Below are 19,681 nucleotides of genomic sequence, written 5' to 3' on the forward strand. Positions count from 1 at the left end.
CAACTAGTGAGTGGTGTAGTGCCCTGGGGCCAAGGAGGAGGGGGCTCCGAGGAACGGGGAGCATAGGAAGAGAGTAGTAAGGGCAGGCAGGAAGAAGCAGTGATTCTCCTCCCTCCCGGCCAGCCCCCTTCCTCTCAGGGGAGGTAAGTGACTTTACCTGTCTCCTCAGCTGCTGCTTCTCTTCCTCCTTTCAGCCTCCTCCACACTCACCAACTTCTCCATTGAAGAAACACCCCAGACAGGGCCGGACACGGGTGTTCCTGATCCTCCTCGGTGCCTCACGGCCCCAGCCCGGCGAGCATCCAGACAGCCGAGCAGACGGGGGGCGGCGGTCCTGGCCGCGGGGCAGCCTCGGGGCAGGGGTGCAGGGAGGAAGTCCCGACTCGGGTGGGGGGGGGCAGTCCCGGTCTGAGGACTCGGAGCAGGGGGCTGCCGCGCTCCGGGCCAGACTCCCAGCTACGGGCGGACACGGGAGGTCTGGGGACAGCGAGGTCCCGGGTCACACAGGGTTCGAAGTGCCAGCCGCAGGGGCTCCAGGCAGGGGGCTTTTGGGATGCACTTTGCACTGGGCCACCCCCGCCCCCTCCCTCCAGCACTTTGGGGTCACTGGGATGGGACCAAGCCTTCAGCAGCCAATCAGCGGCCGCACTGGAGCCTGAGCCCGGAGCCGTAAACCAGGTCCGGAGTGGGTGGGGGTGGGGGGCGGGGGCGACTTGGTTGGTTGGTTGCTTCCTTCTCTCCTCCTTACCCCAGGCAGCCCCCACCCCTTGGCTGCCGTAAAGCCGCCTGCGCATTCGCGACAGTTAGAGGAGGCGTGCCGATCGAGGCTGGGAGTCGCCTCCAATTGGCCCTACTTACTTTCCCCTCGGCTTCCCCCCTGTGGCTTCCGATGCTCCGCCCCTGGCGGAGGGACTCGAAGCGGTTGCTAAGAGACAGTGAACGCTAAGGGGGCTTCTGCGCATGCGGGGGGAGGGACTAGCGTGTACTCTCCGTGAACTACGGTGGCCGGGCAGGGGCCGGTGGTCGCTGGAATGGCGGTGGGAAGGCTGAGTGTCTAGAGCCAGATCCCTGGCAGGAGCCAGATCCCTGGCAGGTAACTGGGAGCGGCCGCTGAGTTCGGCGACTGGGGAGGCGTGTGTCTGGCCGACTGAGAGGCTGGTCCAAGGGGTTAAGGTTGGAGAGGCGGCAGTCCTCAGGAAGCGAGGAGAGGGGCGCCTTGTGTCGCCGCCCCTCCTCAGCGATTTTCTGACTCGAGTGCCAGGTCCATGGCTCATCTCTCCGTCCCGGAGGCCCGTTAGCTACCAGGCTAGGTATGCCTCGCCTAGCGCGGAAGAGAGGACTCTCTTTGGGATGGCGGTGACATTTCAAGGGCTTTCCTGCAAGGATATCGACCCTCACGGATTTCTGTGAATGGAGGGGAAAAGAGAGTGGAAAATATGCCAGATGGACCTGTTCATTAAGTGCATTTATTCATTTAGCAAGTGTTTACTGGCCGGGCACTGTTCTAGCTGTTAGGGAGACAACAGTGGACAAGATAGATGCAATCACTTGCCCTCGTGGAGCTTTCATAAAATTATCAGATAGGGATAGGTTATATAAAGAAAATAAAGAAATAATAGAATCGAGTTCGACTAGGACGTGGTGGATATTATAGATAGTCAGGAAAGGTCTCTGAGGAAATGACATTTGAGCAAACGATCTGAATGAAGAGGAGCCATACCAAGAGCTGGGGGGTAGAATTTTGTAGACAGAGAGAAAAGTGCAAACCCTATGATGCTGGAATAACGTTTGCCGTTTACAAGAACTGCAAGAAAGAAGGCGAGCGAGTCTAATAGAGTAAGAGGAAGAGTGATTGGTAATGAGGTTGGGGTGTGGGACAGGCTGGACCTTGTAGGCCATGCTTGGGAAGTTATAGTATCTTATTTGTGTTTTGAAAAGATCACTGGCTGCTCAGTGGAGAAGACTGTAGCTGGGAGTGGGGTTTGCTGCAAATGTGGAAGGCTATTGTTGTCTAGGCAGGAGTTGATATTATTTTAAACTAAGTCATATTTGACTACCACCGATGTCTTCGAAGAAAGGCCTACCTGTTTATGTAAAGGAAGTATTTCAATATATCAACTGCTTTTATGTAGCAAAATATATTAAGAAGTTTTGTGGCAGATGGATTCACTGCAGATGCTTTCAATTTGCCCCCTGATATTTTCTTTTACACCATCATTCATTTGTTCAAGAATACTCATTTTGGTGCCTTCCACATGAGCTACCTGTTGGCTTATGTAGGCAAACGGGACTCCGGCCTGACCAAGGGAGCTCCTAGTCAAGTGTGGGGGAACCAAATTAGAAAATAGTTATAGACGATGCAGTGAGATAAATACTGTGGTATAGGCTGAGGGAGCACTTGGCAGGGCCCTCTATTCCTGACTTGGATATGTGGAAGGTTCCCCCCAGACTGGAGGTTTCCATGTTGAAGGTTGAGAGTTGGGGAGAGAAGGCTGAATGTGATTTAGTCAGAAAGAATGGACTAAGCGAAGCTTGGGAATCCTTAAAGGGCACAGAGTTTCTGAGGACCTCAGAGAAGGCTTGGAGCTTAGTTTGTAGGTCACAGAGGTGAGAAGAGTCACATCTTGAAGGGCCTGCTAAGCCATGTTCAGGGGTTTGGGCTTTATCCTAAGGAAAAGTGGAGAGATTTTTCAGTTATTGTTCTTGTTTTCTTCAGATATATACCCAGAAGTGGGATTACTGGATCATATGGTAGTTCTATTTGTAGTTTTGGGGGGAACCTCCATACTGTTTTCCATAGTGGCTGCACCAATTTACATTCCCACCAACAGTGCACAAAGGTTCGCTTTTCTCCATATCCTTGCCAGCACTTGTCGTTGCTTATATTTTTGATAATAGCCATTCTAACAGGTCTGAGGTGATATCTCATTGTGGTTTTGATTTGCATTTCCCTGGTGATTAGTGATGTTGAGCACTTTTTCATGTGCCTGTTGCCCATCTGTATATCTTATTTAGAAAATGTCTATTCAGATTCTCTGCCCGTTTTTTAATCAGAATGTTTGTTTTTTTGCTATTAAGTTGTATTTTTTAATGTTTTTTGGATATTAACTGCTTCTCAAATATATGATTTGCAAATATTTTCTCCCATTCAGTAGGTTACCTTTTCATTTTGTTGATGGTTTCCTTTGCTGTGCAGAAGCTTTTTAGTTTGATGTGGTCCCACTTGTTTTTTTTGCTTTTGTTGCCTTTGCTTTTGGTGTCAAATCCAAAAAATCATCATCAAGATGATGTCAAGGAACTTTCCACTTATGTTTTCTTCTAGGAGTTTTATAGTTCAAGTCTTTAATCCATTTTGAGTGAATTTTTGTGTATGGTGTAAAATAGTGGTCCAGTTTCATTCTTTTACGTGTGGCTATCCAGTTTTCCCTGCACCATTTATTAAAGAGACTGTCCTTTCCCCATTGTATATTCTTGGCTCCTTTGTTGCAAATTAATTGACCATATATGCATGGATTTATTTCTGGGTTCTCTATTCTGGTTCTATTGATCCATGTGCCTGTGTTTATGCTAATACCATACTGTTCTGATTACTATAGCTTTGTAATATAGTTTGAAATCAGGAAGCCTGATTCCTCTAGCTTTGTTCTTCTGTTTTCAAGATTGCTTTGGCTATTTGGAGTCTTTTATGGTTCCATACAAATTTTAGGGTTGTTTGTTCTATGTCTATGAAAAATGCCATTGGAATTTTGATAGGGATTGCGTTGAATTCGTAGATTGCTTTGGGTAATATGCACATTTTAACAATATTAGTTCTTCCAATCTATGAGCACAGAATATCCTTCCATTTACATGTGTTGTCTTCAGTGTCTTTCATCAGTGTCTTATAGTTTTCAGTGTACAGGTCTTTCACCTCCTTGGTTAAATTTTTTCCTAGGTATTTTATTCTTTTTGATGCAGTTTTAAATGGGATTTTTTTTTTTAATTTTTCTTTTTGATAGTTCATTATTAGTGGATAGAAATGCAACAGATTTTTGTATATTGAATTTGTTTCCTGTAACTTTACTGAATTCATTTATTGGTTCTAATAATTTTGTGGTGGAATCTTTAGGGTTTTCTATATATGATGTCATGTCATCTGCAAATAGTGACGGTTTTACTTCTTCCTTTCCAATATGGAAGCCTTTTGTTTATTTTCCTTGACTAATTGCTCTGGCTAGGACTTCCAACACTATAATGAATAAAAGTGGCAAGAGTGGGCATTCTTGTCTTGTTCCTGATCTTAGAGGAAAAGCTTTCAGCCTTTTACCATTCACAGTTGATGTTAGCTGTGTGCTTGTTGTATATGGCCTTTATTATGTTAAGACACGTTCCCTCTATACCCTCTTTGTTAAGAGTGTTTTATCCTAGATGGATGTTGAATTTTTTCAGATGCTTTTTCTGCATCTATTGAGATGATCATATGATTTTTATCATTTATTTTGTTAATGTATTGTATGACATTGATTGGTTTGCAGGTGTTGAACCATCCTTGCAACCATGGAATAAATCCCACTTGATTGGTATATGATTCTTTTAATGTATTATTGAACTCAGTTTGCTAATATTTTGTTGAGGATTTTTATATCTATGTTCATCAGTGATATTGGCCTGTAAGTATCTTTTCTTGTGATGTCCTTGTCTGGTTTTGGTATCAGGGTAATGCTGGCCTTATAAAATGAGTTTGGAAATGTTCCCTCCTTTTCTGTTTTTTGGAAGAGTTTGAGAAGGCGTGTTAATTCTTCTTTAAATGTTTGGTTGAATTCACCAGTGAAGCCATCTGATCTTGGACCTTTGTTCATTGCGAGGTTTTTAATTACTGAATAGTCTCCTTACTACTAATCAGTCTGTTCAGATTTTCTATTTCTTCCTGATTTAGTCTTGGTAGCTTGTATGTTTCTAGGAATTTATCCATTTCTTCTAATGTTGTGCAGTTTGTTGTCTCAGAAAGTCATATTTAAGCTGAAAACAAAAGCTTTCTAAGTGGAGGGAACAGCATTGTATCAAGGTCCAGAGTCAAGAAGGAACCTTTGAGGTGACTAAATAAAGGAGTATTGGCATCCTCCTGCTTGAATTGTAGAAAAGTCTTCATCATATAAACTCTGTACTTTTTGCAAATCTTTGAGTGTGTGCTACTTTGCTGAGGTAGGTTAGGTAACCTTACTTTATCAACCGAAAATCAAGTTTGTCTCTTTGGTACAGTATTCTGAATTCAGGAGTTCAGTAAAATAGGTGGTGCTGTTGTCATATCTATAGACATTCCCCAAACTCTACCCTGCCACTGGTGGAAGGTTTTTTTGGTGGGGGGCAGGAGGAGGAGGGAAAGGGGCATAGATTGGTAAAAGAGACTGAGTAAAGAAACATTTCATTCTGAAGCACCGCTTAAAATGTAGAACCATATTTTAGCAACTAAGGGTAGAGAAGTTTTGTTTTTTATATTGCTACCCTGGAGATTTTCCATTAAAAAAAAATGCTTAGCATTAGCACAATATAATGTAAACCTAATGAGCTTATATTCCTTATCAGGAAAATCGAGTAGATTGGTCAGTGGTCATTAAAGAATAGTCCCCAGTCCAATTCTTGGGCCCTGCCCAGATCCACTGAATCAAAATCTCTGGAGGTGGACCCCGCCATCATATTCTGTCAAGCTGTCTTGGAGATTCTGAAGCTAGACTGCAAACCAGTGGTCTAGATCATCTCTGAGGTTTTTTCTGGTACTTAAACACTATGATTCTAATGTCCAGCATCAATCTGTACTGTGTAAAAATAGTTTGCCTTTGGAGCAGTCATTTTGGTAGAGCCATCTGGGAAAGATATGTGTGGGTATTTTCTGTTGATCGGGTTTATGTTAAACGCTGCCGTCCCTGTATTACTCTAGGCTTCTGAGAACAAGACTACTTCATTACTCATCTAAAACCAGTACATGCTCTTAATGAATTTATCTAGCAGCACCTCATTTGCTGATTCCTGCATTTGGGCCAATTAAAGGTGAACTAGGATGACGCTAATCAAGTTGTCAGGTTGTTGAGATGAATGTGACCTCTTGCTTTTGCATTGTTTCCCATCTTTGAGACTGCACCCTACCCCTGTTTTAGAGGCTCAGTATCTGTTAGCTGATGCCTACTACAGTCTTTGTCAAGAATCTGGCATTGCAGCATTATTTACAATAGCCAAGATAGGGAAACAGCCTAAGTGTCCTTTGATGGATGAATGGATAAAGAAAAAAACAAAAAAAAACCAAGCTCATAGATACAGAGAACAGATTGATGTTTGTCAGAGATGGGGGGGGGGGGCAAATGGGTGAAGAGGGTCAAAAGGTACAAACTTTCAGTTATAAAATAAATAAGTTTTGGGGTGTAATGTATAGCATGGTGACTATGGTTAATACTGTATTGCATGTTTGGAAGTTGCTAAGAGAATACATTTAAAAGTTCTCATCACAAAATAGAAAAAAGAATACTAAAATTTATATGGGGCAACAAAAGACCCCGAATAGCTAAAGAAATCCTAAGAAAAAAGAACAAAGCAGGAGGCATCACAATCCCTGACTTCAAAACATACTACAAAGCAATAGTAATCAAAACAGCATGGTACTGGTATAAAAACAGACACACAGATCAATGGAACAGAATTGAAAGCCCATAAATAAAACCACACATATACGGACAGCTAATTTTCGACAAAGGTGCTAAGAACATACAAGGGAAAAAGGAAAGTCTCTTCAATAAATGGTGTTGGGAAAACTGGACAGCCACATGCAAAAGAATGAAAGTGGACCATCTGCTATCGCCATTCACAAAAATTAACTCAAAATGGATCAAAGACCTGAAGGTGAGACCTGAAACTATAAAACTCATAGAATAAAATATAGGCAACACACTATTTGACATTGGTTATAAAGGAATCTTTTCAGATGACATGCCTACCCAGTCAAGTGGGTGTCCTCATTAATGTTTCAGTCCGTGGTTGCTGAGTATCTTTTGAAAAAATTAATCTTGGTTTGCACTGGGAAGTTGTATTAGTAATTGATCTTGATTTTAGATTTTGTGAAAGCATGTGAAAATGATTCTAAGGATTGGTGCTCTGTTTTACAGTATTATGGGAGTAAATATAAGAAATGTTAAAGATTGGGCTGTGTGAATTTCTATTTTCACTTAGGAAGATTATTAGAGATCCTCTATTCAACCATTATCCTGAGGCTTTTTGGAGCACCAGAGGAGATTTAAGGAGTGCCACAGGCTGTGATGTTAGACTTTCTAGGTTCAAATCCTGACTCTGCCACCTAACTAGCTCTATAACTTAATCTCTCTGTACCTTAATTTCCTTATCTGTAAAATGAGTATGATAATTAAGTACCCACCTCAAAAGGTTATTGTGAAACTCTTATTCACTTAGAACAGTGTCTGGTGCTTAGTAGGCACTCAATAAACTTTAGCAATTATTATTCCTAAAACATCAATTTTATGTGAAGATAGGTGGAAAATATATTATTTTTATATTAAGACACACATGGTTCTGTTAGGTATAGCAATGCAAAATTCAGATTGTTTATAAAACTTAAAAAAAGAGAGACTTGAGGCAAATATTATGCTTGTAGTGGGTACTTCCTTAGGCCCCCTGGTAGGAGAGTTCACTCTCTTCTGCCAAGAGGCATTTTCTGAAGAAACTCCGAGAGGCACTGCTCATTTCTTGTCCTAATTAGAGCTCTCCTAATACCTGTTTCCTTTCTAGGCTAGACAGATCTCTCGCATTCATCCAGTATAGCTGCCCTCAAAGCCTCTCAACATTCTGAGCACCCTTCCTTCCCCGGACACTTTGCTTTGTCAGTGCCTCTTAAAAGCTCGGTGTCGGAAGGTACACCTTCTTCCAGACCAGCGTGGTGATGCAGCTTGAGATGTACCAACCTTGGAGCAGCCACTTCAGAAAAGAAAGTGTGGTCAGTCAAATCCCCTAGTTGTTTTTTTTTCAGGATTTGTCCTTACCTTTAATACTTTGTTTTTTTTTTTTAAAAAACAAAACTACAATTCTCAGTTGTCAGTGGGCTACCCACAGACACTTGTTTCAGTGCAGGTTTCTTTGGCCAGCATTAATGTTTTAAAAGACATTGTATTTAGGAAAGATCGATGCTTAGTCACAAAAGAAGCAGCCTCGCCCCTGCCCTCTTCATTCATTTGTTACCTACCTGGCATTCATGACCCCTAATTGATGCTTTTGTTTTTTCCTCTGCCTATAAAGGATCATTTTGAATCTGTATTTCTTAATTTAAAGTTTATAACTTTTCAATCTGATTTCTCACAACCACTCTTACCAGAGAACCTGGGTCCCACCATGATAGAAAATAGCCCACTTTCCCCCTGAAATGCTTGCTTGCTTATTTATTTATTTACTGACATTCACTTTGGTTTTGCATGCTGAAATGGTTGAACCATTTGAAATGGTCTTTTTTGTAGGTCAAAAATGGTTGGATAGCAGCAATTTTATTCTCATTTGTGCTAAAATTTAAGGACTTAGGATTTGTAGAAATATTATTGGAAGTATTTTTCTTGCTATAGCATTGAAATAAAAATAATTCCACTTGTAACTGAAAATTATAATAATAGAGTTGAGCATATGATATTAACTGAAACTTAAAATAGTCTCTTGTCATAGAATATTTGACATGTAAAAACGTCAGTAGTTTTATTGGGAAGAAATGTTATTCTTATAACTAAAACATAAAGTAAAATAATTACAATGGGGAATTAGACTCTGAAGTAGAATATAGAAATTAATTTCTGGTGTGTGACAGACAAAATACACTAGACAATTAAGGAGATGATTTTATTCAGGCTTTCGCAACAGGGAGAATGTTCATTAATGGGAAACCTCGCAAAGAAGGAGAAAACATGGTGTTTTATGAAACAAGGGAGGTCAGTGATGAAGGATGGAGGTGGGTCCTGTCTGGGAGTATGGTCCTTCCTGGTTAGCCCTTTCTTGCACACTGAAGGCTGTGGTGCTTCTTGACCAGCTCTGCTTTCTGGAAGCACGGGGCTCAGGTAGAGTTTAACATTGTCAGACATAACAAGGTTACCGATATTTAGTTATGTTTATAAATCGTGTGGGATACACACCACTTTTTGAAAATAAGATTCAGAGAAAACTTACCAAAAGTTTTATTCATGACTTTAAATTAAAATCTATAGGTTTCTTAATATTTATTTCAGCACTAGAGGACTAAAACAAGGCAGCTTTTTCTTGTTCCCCACAAGATTAGGAATTGAAATTCCTTAGGAGCTAAGCAAGAGGAAGAAAGGGAGAGGGAGGTTTAAAGACCAAGGGCAGGTTAGTGGTCTGCATGGTAGAAGTGAGACCGAATATAAGTGACAGCCCTCAGAGTTCCCTTCCAGTGAGAAAGGAGGTTAAAGATGGACAGGGCATTTATAAATGGGTCAGGGTAGACGAGGGAAGTCTGTGGATTTTGTTAAAGGATAAATTTTAAGAGGACAAAATCATGACCTATATAAAATGAACATGTATCAATGCTTTTATTTAAGTCATGAATTAATGAAAGAACTAGGCAAATGTCACAACTGTTTTAAGGGCGAAGTTAAAGAACTATGAATGTATGTGAAGTAAAGGAATGTTGAAGTGAGTTTACAGACAGAAGCAAAACTGGCTTTTCTCACTGCAGGACGGGTTGCCCCTCCACCAGACAATTATTTGCATGTCTATAGGCAAGAATTATTTGCATTGCTATCAGTTATCTACAATTTACAAAGGTGTAAAATAGCTCAAAGGCAATGAAAGGACTGAGCCCCATAGGATCAGTTAATTCCCAGAGGTTCCAGCTTTCCATTGAAAGGGTATTCTGTAATCTCTTTTGCTTATGCCAAAGTCTTAAATTTTTCCTAGCCATGCTTGCTCTATAGTGCTATAGCCATGCTTGCTCTACACGCTTCCTCTGATTTTCATCTACCAGTTGATGGCCCACATTCTCTACTTTAAAAGCCATGTCTAACCCTAAATGTCCTTTCTTTTCTCCCCACTTTTCCTGGTCTCTATCATGTCAGAGGTGTCTGGGACAACCAGAATGTCTAAATTTGCATCCCTCTACAAATACAATATGCCCAAGTTTGGATTGCTTTTGCTTAATATCTTGTCTTTTTCTCGGGATGGCATTTTAAAATTTTTTATTTAATGTTATAAGTGATAACCAAGGTTTCTTTCTGTCATCATATAATTTTGAGTTGGGAATTAATCAGCAATAACCATAATAGTTTGACCAAGTAGGAGTCTAACTGGGTTTTCATCTATAAGTTGAAGGTGAATCTGAATTAGCTTGGTGGGTCTTAACCTGGGTGGTTTTGCCCCACCAAGGGAGGTGCTACTGGCATCTAGTGGGTAGAGGCTAGGAATGCTGCTAAACTTCCTACAATGCACAAGACAACTCCCCACAACAAAATTAATTCAGTCCCTGATGTTCATAGTGCCAAGGCTGAGAAACCCTGATAGTCCTTTGAAAAATTTTAGAGGAAAGGTGAAGTTTCTGCTGTGATAAAATTAAAAATAATTTTATAGGGGCCAGCCAGGTGGCATAGTGGTAGGGTTCACGCGCTCTGCTTCAGCGGCCTGGGGTTCGCGGGTTCGGATTCCGGGTGCAGACCTATACTCGGCTTGTCAAGCCATGCTGTGGTGTCACCTCACATAAAAGAAAGAGAGGAAGATTGGCACAGATGTTAGCTCAGGGCCAATCTTCCTCAGCAAAAAAAAAATAATAAAATAATAATAATTTTATGGTCTTAAATCTGTATGGAAAGCATACATTTCATTTTTATGGTCTTAAAATAATGTTCTTATTACCAGTTTTCCATTTTAGAAATTAAGCAATCAGTATTACCTTAACTTGAGAGACTAAATGGTTAAGTGGAAACTGATGCCTTTCCCTTGTAATATGATACATATATAACACTTATAATTTTAAAATTATTTTTCTTATTTTAGATTTTACTGAAGAAACATCTTAGAGATTCGTCGCACTTCTAAGATTCATATTTACACTTTGGAGTTGTCAGCCTTCTTATAAGATATATTTTGGTAATCAAAATGAAAGCTTTCTTTGAAGTTTTAGAACAATTATACAAGAAGGTACTTTTTGGAGCCACACTTGAAAGTGACAGCCATAATTACATCATTTATCTCAACCCAGCGTTTTCAGACCAAGATTGCTCTACGACCGCCTCCTCAGAATGCTCGGACACCCTTGGTGTCCAGGGCAAGTGTCAGCCATCCTCTCTCAGTGTCGCTACCATTTCTGTAGCACCTGTGTGTTTGAAGAGATGCCCTGAGATGAGCAGTGCCCGAGAAACAGTGCTCCTTCAGTTAACGGTGATCAAAGTGATGGTAACCAGAATATTGTCTGTCGAAACAGAGTTCCATGCAAAGGAGAAATACAGAGAAATAATTAAAATTCTTTTAAAGTCGTCCGATGTTGATTCTAAATTAGTAAGCCATTTGTTTTTTGTGAGGTTTTTGGTGTGTTTTTTTTAAGATCTAGATTTTTAAAATAAAAATTTTAAAAACATTCAGCAATAGCGAGTAAATTTTTTTGTTTTCTTGTAGACCTGTATGTTCCAAAACTCAGATAAATTGTTATGTCACATGGCTGCCAAGTGCCTTGCATTACTTCTTTATTTCCAGTTGAGAGAAAAGGTAAGGTAAAGAATCAAATTATGTTATTTCTTTTATAGTTTCTTTAAAATTGCTCTTTAGCATTCACTTTTACCCTTCAAATATTTGTATTAATAAAATGTTTGCTCACATAGTAACTTGTGTAAATCCACAAAAGTGTAAGAATGGAATAATATGATAGTGACTTGTATCAGGGATTAGTCTTAAATATGTTGTAAATCACCAAAAATCAGATTCTTAACCCAAAAGGTAGGTTTCAAGTCAGCGAGTCCATACTTTCTTCATATTCTCAAAGGTGTAAGTAGACTTCCTTCCTCCCCTCCAAAAAAAAGGTTTAGGAACCCCTGCTTGAAACCAAGGCCATTTTCACAGATTTAATATAAATAAATTCTAAGAGTGGTCCTCAGCATAATGGAAAAAATACAAACAAATTGAGCATTCGAGTTTTCTCTTATCTCTAAATTAGTTAATAAATCTAAGCATCTACTGACTTATTTCAGCTATAATTGCTTGTTCCTTTCTTAAAATAACATTTTTTTCTTGAGTACAAAGCGGTGATATTCGCAGTAGAAAATCTGGAAAATGAGAAAAGGTATAAAGAACAAAATAAAAATTACACGTCACTTCACCCCCTAGAAACAACCCTGCTAATATTTTCATGTTCCCTTTTGATTCTTTATTTCTATGGCATATTGAATTTCTTGACTTAGAGACTATTAAGATAATTGTGTCCTTTTTGTTTTACTAAATATTATCATACTTTTTTTTTTTGCAAGGGAGTAAACAATGTTATATTGAGTTGTATTGGGTATAATAGGTAATTTGGAATTGTAAAGAAAATATTGTATGATAACTTACTACTTTTTAAAATTTTCTCACAGATAACATTAAATAATTCCTGGATTTCTTTTTGCCAAAAAAATCTTTCTGAATACTCTGAAAGTGATAAAGTAGTATACTGCCTCTGGACTCTTACTGCTGTAATAAAAGAAATCTTTAAAGATACATGTTCACAAAAAACAGGTACGGATTATGTTCCCCCATAAATGCTTGTCATTATCTTGCTCCCAAGGTGCACTATGTTTATAATGAAGAGTAAAACTTATTTTACAACATCTGAGCCGTCTTGAAGTATGAAAAACTAAAGAATCTTGCTTCATATTTTTTTGATTTAGGATACCTTTTTAAAAGAAAAAAGTTACAAGGAAAAAAATTAAGGCTTTTCATTATTATATATTCCTTGCATAGTCCCAAGCTATTGATATTTGTAAAATGGATATTAACCGTGGTGGTTAGCTATTAGTCTGTGTATCTTCATTTGTTCCCGTTAGAAGTAAATAATCCAAATCCATTTTTTCATCTTGTAAAGTGATAACATTTACAAAAAGTGAATTATAAAATTATGTTTTAAGAAGCCTTTGTTTTTGCTGTTGTTTATAATTACTATTTTTATAATTTCAGAAATTCTAAAGCAGTTCCTGACTCCTTTTCACACTCTTTTTGAAGTTTTTTACAATTCCTTATTTTCTCAGCATTTTGAAAACCACAAAGATACTTCTAAAATAATAAACAGTTTGATATGTTTCCTGGAATTGCTTGAACTTCTTATAGCCTCCAGAATCCACCTGAAGTTACATTTCACTTGCCAGAGGATTTTATTTTTGAAACCTTCTTGTGTGCTAGACGTTATTACCTGGCCTGTTCCAGCTTTTGTCAAAAGGAAGTTCATCATATTCATCAAGAAGTGCCTTCTCCAGAAAGTGGGTGAAGACCTTTGTCGGGGATCTGTCCTTGCCTTCGTGCTGCCAGATCGTCGTTTAGATGTGGACTTGCTGGCTTTAGCTGATGCTGTTTTGCAAGCTGTGGATTTGGGCTTATTGACGACATTGTCTGTCCACGGAAAACCTTCCTGCTTTGGAGGCGGTGCAGTTCAGCCTGGACGTGAGCGTGTCCCTGGTCCAGATCATGTGGTCCTTAGAGCAGCGAGCTTACTTATTATTAAATCCTTAGAAATCAAGTTTCAAAACTGTGCTTCAGCAAATCAAATGAAAGGTAATTCTTCAAACTCCTTTTTGTATGCTTATCTCAGGACTATTATTCAGCTAATTTAAGCTACATGTTATCATAGTTAATTCATTAAATTTTCTTCAAAAAGAAAAAAGAACTAAAATTACCTTAAGAAACATGTCAACTTTTTGTGACTAAACTGAATTTGTATAGCATAATTAATGACTAATGTTAAAAAAAAAGGTGCTGTTGAGTCACCTCAAAGTAAGTGATATAAGTCAATTCATATTCAGATATTTGTGGTATTTAATTCATATTTTCCTTCATAAAATTTGTATATCTACTAATGTAGATTATTGATAATTAGGAATTGAATTGAAACTAATATGTGAGAAGTTATATTGACAAAGAAATTGTTGCATCTAATTTCCAGGATGTTAACTCAGAGTCCAAAGACAGCTGTTATAAGTGTGATATTCAATAGAGGTGTTGGGGAAGACATGTCCTGCATTTCATTTGAGAAAAATGAACAGTAAATGTCTCTAAAGAAGCAGCATATAGTTCAGTGAAAGGTTTGAATTGTAAGCAATGACTTCCCAGAATTGCTTTGGATATCATTTAGCTTATAATAACTACATAGTAGATATAATTCTGTGCAGTTATAATTTGCAACACTAGGTGGCATGTGTTATATAATTCAGTTTTAAATTGCAGTTAAAATGCCCCAAAACCTTTTTGATTTTTGTGCTTAATAGTAGTACTTTCCTTTATTTCTTTAAACAAACAAAAAGTTTTTTCTGTTATTTTGAAGGCAAAATTATTTTTGTTTGGTGGCATTGTTGCCTCATAACAGACAGCTGTGGCATCCAGTGAAATGATTTCTGTTGTCTACCACTCATTCATTTATATGCTTTTAGCAAGAATTCATGTAACTTTTATTTCTCAGAGATAATTAGTTATTTGGCAGTTGTGGCAAATAGATGATCTGGCTGTACATTTTAACTGTATCCTTTTGAGTGAGTCACTTTTTCTCTTAAGCTGTTTCCTGATTTGCAAAGTAAAGATAATCCTTAACTCATAAACTTTTTGAAAGTGTGAATTATGATAAGGCATTTTAAAATATTTTAGATACTATAAATTTATCTATAGGCAAGCTGTTAATGTGTTCATAAACTGTTGCCTACTCTTTGAAATTTGGATTTTTTGAAGTTGATTTACAGAGGTTCATGTCTGAGTTACTGACCTTCTTAAAGCCTCACCTTCAGCCCTCTCTGCAATCACACAGTCACTGTGAGTGGTTGTCTCGAGTCTTCATAGAACAAGACGATGACATGCTGGAGGCTGCCAAAGCATCATTGGGCATCTACCTGAAGTTGACCAGGTTAGTATATTTTAAAGTAATTGTACTAACTTCATGCCAGGAAAGCAGAAAACCTTTTTAATAATGTGCTGGACGTATTGTTTACTTTCCATCATTAAGGGAAAAAAATCCCTAACAATCTTGTGGTTTCCTTATAAGTTCCCATTCCTTTCTTTAACCCTGCCCTACATGAAAATGAGATTGATTTGAGTTTTTATTATGAAAACTTCGCTGGCTAGGCAGATCTAGGGTGGTGGAACTAGACTGGGATTAGAAAACATAGGCTCTGGTTTAGTCTTCATCTGTTTTACCTGTGTAATCAGGAGTAAGTTAGTACCCTTGTCTGAATCTAAATTTAATTGATGTTTAAAAACTCTTTTCACCTCAAAGACTAACTTTTCTATATTGAGCTTCTATAAGGTGATTTTTGCCTTTGTAGAGGTGAGTGTAAACTTGTAAGTAATCAAAGGAGCTGTTCTAAATTTTCATTTTATTATACAATTGAACTGGGGCTGATAGTATCTTGAGGCAAATATCTGAAATTGGTTATGAAGTTATGTTACTGATGACATTTTATACTGATCCTCTTTCTGCTTTATTAAAACAGCTGTACTTGGGTCATGTACTTGGGTCTTCTTATGGCAAATATCTGTAATTGGTTATGAAGTTAATAACTGATGACCTTTTACACTATTTCTGCTTCTGCTTTATTAAAACCTTAAAGTATTTGCTTTATTTCCATTTCTTTCTTGGCTTCAGAGAAAGGTATTTCTTACTAATGATCGTCGGTACAGTGTTGTGCTGCCAGTTCTTACTTGTATTATGACACTGCTGGCAGTGGCTGCTTTCAGACTGTAAGTGTTTGGGGCCAATTTTCAAAAGATTCTAATCAAGAACACAAAATTCCTGCATGTGATTTGAATTAGGCTCCAAAACGGTCAAATACAAATTCAGTCTGAAAATGCACATGCCTATTAGAATATATGTTAGTTGTACTCTAAGTTGACTTTTTACTCTTCGGGAAAGAGGAAGTGTCTGAATTAAATTCACTTTATATGTGAATTTCTAACTTTCTTAACTTCAATTCAGTGTGTCCAGAGAGGCATGCGTTTGTGTCATATGTATTTTTTTAATGTAATTGTATTAGTTAAGATGGTTTAGTTGTAAATGATAGAACCCAACACAAACTAGTCTAAGCAAAAAAAGGAATTTATTGGCTCTTAGTTGGGAATTCTAAGGGTTCAAGTTAGCATCAGGCATAACTGTATATATAGGGATTCAAATCATGTCATTGATTATTTCATTTTATCTCACAGCTCTGAATTTATTCTCAGGCAGGGCCACTAGTAGTGCCAGGCTTACAACAGCCTTACAGTTATAATATTTAATAGCTCCAGCAAAAGTCCCAGGGGGGCTCTGATTGGCCCACTTGGGTCACAGAATCATGTCGGAACCAATCCTTGTGGCCTGGAGTATTGGGTACTCTGATTGGTCAGTCTGGGTCACATGCCCATCCCTGTTGACAGTGGGGAAGGAAAGGAAGGAGGTTAGGCTCCAGCCCCACCTGACCACATGGAATTAGTTACCTGTAGGAATGAAGAACTCTCATATAAAGAGACAGGAAGACAGAGGACTTTTGTTGGGCGGACAAAAACTAGAACTACCAAAGTCAGTGGATTTTGTTATATTTTATTGAGTCAGATTTTTATAGAGTTTGTGGAGAAAGAGATTGGTTTGAAATTTTTTTCTTTTAAAATAATACATAGAGGGCCGGCCCATGGCTTAGCAGTTGGGTGCGTGCGCTCTGCTGCTGGCGGCCTGGGTTCGGATCCGGGCGTGCACTGACGCACCGCTTCTCCAGCCATGCTGAGGCCGCATCCCACATACAGCAACTGGCAGGATGTGCAGCTATGACATACAGTTATCTGCTGGGGCTTTGGGGGAAAAGGGAGGAGGATTGGCAATGGATGTTGGCTCAGAGCCGGTCTTCCTCAGCAAAAGAGGAGGATTAGCACAGATGTTAGCTCAGGGCTGATCTTCCTCACAAAAAAATAAAAATAAAAAAATAAAATAAAATAAAATAATACATAGATTAAAAAGTTATCTAATAGGTGAATTTATGGTATATGAATTATATCTGTCAAAACTGTTACTTTTATAAAAAGTCATTAATTAGGGTCTCCATTATCTTTATTTTTAGAGAATGTGAAGCTACTGAAAGCTTGACCCAAGAAAAAGAAATGTGGAACCATCACACACATGAAAATGGCTATAATCCACACTGTATTTTCTTATTCTTATTAAAAAATATAGGATTTGATTCTACAGTTCTTCTTGACTTTTTGATTTCATCAGAAACCTGTTTTCTTGAATATTTTGTTAGATATTTAAAATTACTGCAAAAAGACTGGGATAATTTTTTCACCATTTGCAAGTACTTTGATGTAACTGAATCTAAAGATAGCATAAACATTTGTGGTTGTATCTTCTCACTTGTCCAAGACAAAAGCAGCAACCAAACAGGACCTAGTCCTTTGGCTGCTCTTGGTAGTCACAGAAATGCTCATGCTTGGGTCTCCTGGGCTTCTGATGCTGCTTCTGAACCAGTGAACCAGGTCGTGATATCCGAGGAGACCCACGTCACACCCCAGGCTAATAGTCTGTCTCCCACACGAGCTTCTCAAAGTCTGGTAGATTATGACAGCTCTGATGATTCTGAAGTAGAATCCACAGACCAAAGTTTATCAAGTGGTGAACAGACATCTTTATACCAAGAAGCAATGAAGAAAATTCAGGACACAGTTGGAACAAGTAGGAATAAAAAAGAACTTAGCCTGGAGCTTCAGTCAAGGCCTCTGGTTCCTAAAGAATCTAATACTCCCTTTTCTGTTGATTGTGACATAGCCCCAAATAACATTGTCTCTGAAGTGGGAATATCTTACAGAACAGTAAAATGCTTTGAAGAGCTACAAGGAGCCATTTACCGTTTGCAGAAGAAAAATCTTTTCCCATATAATCCAACAGCGCTTTTGAAGTTGTTAAAACATATTGATGCAATATATAATAAAAATATGAACCGTTTGTAAAACAGTGGCGTTTTATTTCCAGGAACTATTCTTTCCTAATATAAATTGTGCCTCAATGAGATAATAGTAAACAAAAGAAACATCAAAAGGGTTTTCTAAATCAAGTCTTGCTGCTTTTTGGAAGCAACCTAGTGACTGAAAGAGATATATCAAATAACAAGTTACTCGATACTGTTGCATACCACCTGAAATTTATGGTAGTTCAAACTTATACAGATTTGGGATGGTTATTGTATTAGTTTGCTAGGGCTGTTATAACAGATTATCACAAACTTGGCAGCATAAAACAACAGAAATTTATTCTCTCACAGTTCTGGAGGCTAGAAGTCCAAAATCAAGGTTAATAGGGCCATGCTTTCCACCAAGGCTCTGGGGGAGAATCCTTCCCTGCCTCTCCTTCCCGCCTCTTGCTAGCTTCTGGCAATTGCTGGCAGTCTATGGTATTCCTTGACTTGTAGCTGCCTCACTCCAATCTCTTCCTCCATTGTCACATGACATTTTCCCTGTTTGTGTGTCTGTATCCAGCTTCCCTCTTATAAGAACACCAGTCATTGGATTAGGGCCCACTCTCATCCGGTATGACCTCATCTTAATTTGATTACATCAGTAAGAACCCTACTTCCAAATAAGGTCACATTCACAAGTTCTGGATGGACATGAATTTTGGGAGGGACACTATGTAACCCAGTACAGTTATTATTTCCCCCGAGGTATTTACATGTAATGTGATATGTAAAAAGTTTAAAATCCTAGTTTTTTTTAAGAGTGGTGATTAGCTCTGTGCATATGTATGTATATGGTTTATGAACATGAGTCTAATTTTTAAAAAATTTTTAGTTACTAGGTAATTTTCCTATTTAAAATTGTGATATGAATAATTACAGTCTATCTTTTTGAAGGAAGACAGTAAATTCAAGTTTTCTCAAGTTTGTTGGATTTGTATGATAAGAACAGCAACTGTATTATGCTGATGAGTCTGTCATTAAAACAATCTGAAATGTTGTCCTTAAAATATTTTTTAAATGATCTTTTTGTAGAGAAATATAAGGAGGGCTGAACCTACGAGGCATTAAAATATATTTTCAGGCTGTGGTAATCAAAACAGGCTAGTACTCATTCAGATAGAGGTAGAAAGATCAGTAGAACTAAATAGAGGAGTGCTGATTAAAGTAACAATGAGATGCTAATCTTAACCTAGTAGAAATGCAGAGGTCAAAAAGTTTGGTAACAGAGTTGGGGGCATACATTGGGGCAGTTTCTAAATAAATTAAAAAGCACATCAAAGAATGTATATTCAGGGATGTTCAATGCCACATTGTTTGTAAAAGGAAAAGACTAGAAATACGTAGTTAAATAAGTCATGATATATGTACTCAGTGGAATACTATATACTTGTGGCAAGAATGAGCTGTATCCATTCATATCCATTACAGATATGAAACATCTCCATTAAAGAACAAAAGTGAACATACTGGGCTCCCATTTGTTTAAGAAAAGAAGATGGGGCAGGGGTAATACACACATA

The 19,681-nt window shown here is 38.4% G+C and overlaps 2 protein-coding genes across 13 annotated transcripts in view; one reads left to right on the forward strand and one right to left on the reverse strand.

Annotated features, from left to right (window-relative positions):
• The window catches only part of ASB7 (ankyrin repeat and SOCS box containing 7), a 53,610-nt gene extending 52,996 nt beyond the window's left edge, over positions 1 to 614 (reverse strand). For 3 of the 4 annotated variants that reach the window (XR_009220129.1, XR_009220128.1, XM_058542324.1), the window contains exon 1: positions 158 to 614. The gene's annotated coding sequence lies outside the window, so the exon portion shown is untranslated. The remainder of the gene's footprint in view (positions 1 to 157) is intronic. The other variant, XM_058542326.1, reaches the window with a different exon arrangement.
• On the forward strand, positions 84 to 19,013 carry LINS1 (lines homolog 1). Of its 9 annotated transcripts, none has more exons than XM_058542315.1 (8): positions 123 to 143; positions 7,768 to 7,972; positions 11,017 to 11,517; positions 11,635 to 11,724; positions 12,585 to 12,726; positions 13,165 to 13,755; positions 14,920 to 15,091; positions 17,271 to 19,012. In XM_058542315.1, the coding sequence occupies exons 3-8, from the start codon at positions 11,119 to 11,121 to the stop codon at positions 18,154 to 18,156; spliced, it is 2,280 nt and encodes a 759-aa protein (XP_058398298.1). In that variant the 5' UTR covers positions 123 to 143; positions 7,768 to 7,972; positions 11,017 to 11,118; the 3' UTR covers positions 18,157 to 19,012. The 9 variants fall into 9 exon arrangements, with proteins under 9 accessions (XP_058398300.1, XP_058398298.1, XP_058398296.1 ...); XM_058542313.1 differs by lacking the exon at positions 123 to 143 and adding an exon at positions 747 to 1,093; XM_058542314.1 differs by lacking the exon at positions 123 to 143 and adding an exon at positions 6,796 to 6,867.
• The last annotated feature ends 668 nt before the right edge of the window (positions 19,014 to 19,681 follow it).

Source organism: Diceros bicornis, chromosome 5 (genome assembly GCF_020826845.1).
Source record: "Diceros bicornis minor isolate mBicDic1 chromosome 5, mDicBic1.mat.cur, whole genome shotgun sequence".
Classification (NCBI taxonomy): Eukaryota; Metazoa; Chordata; class Mammalia; order Perissodactyla; family Rhinocerotidae; genus Diceros; species Diceros bicornis.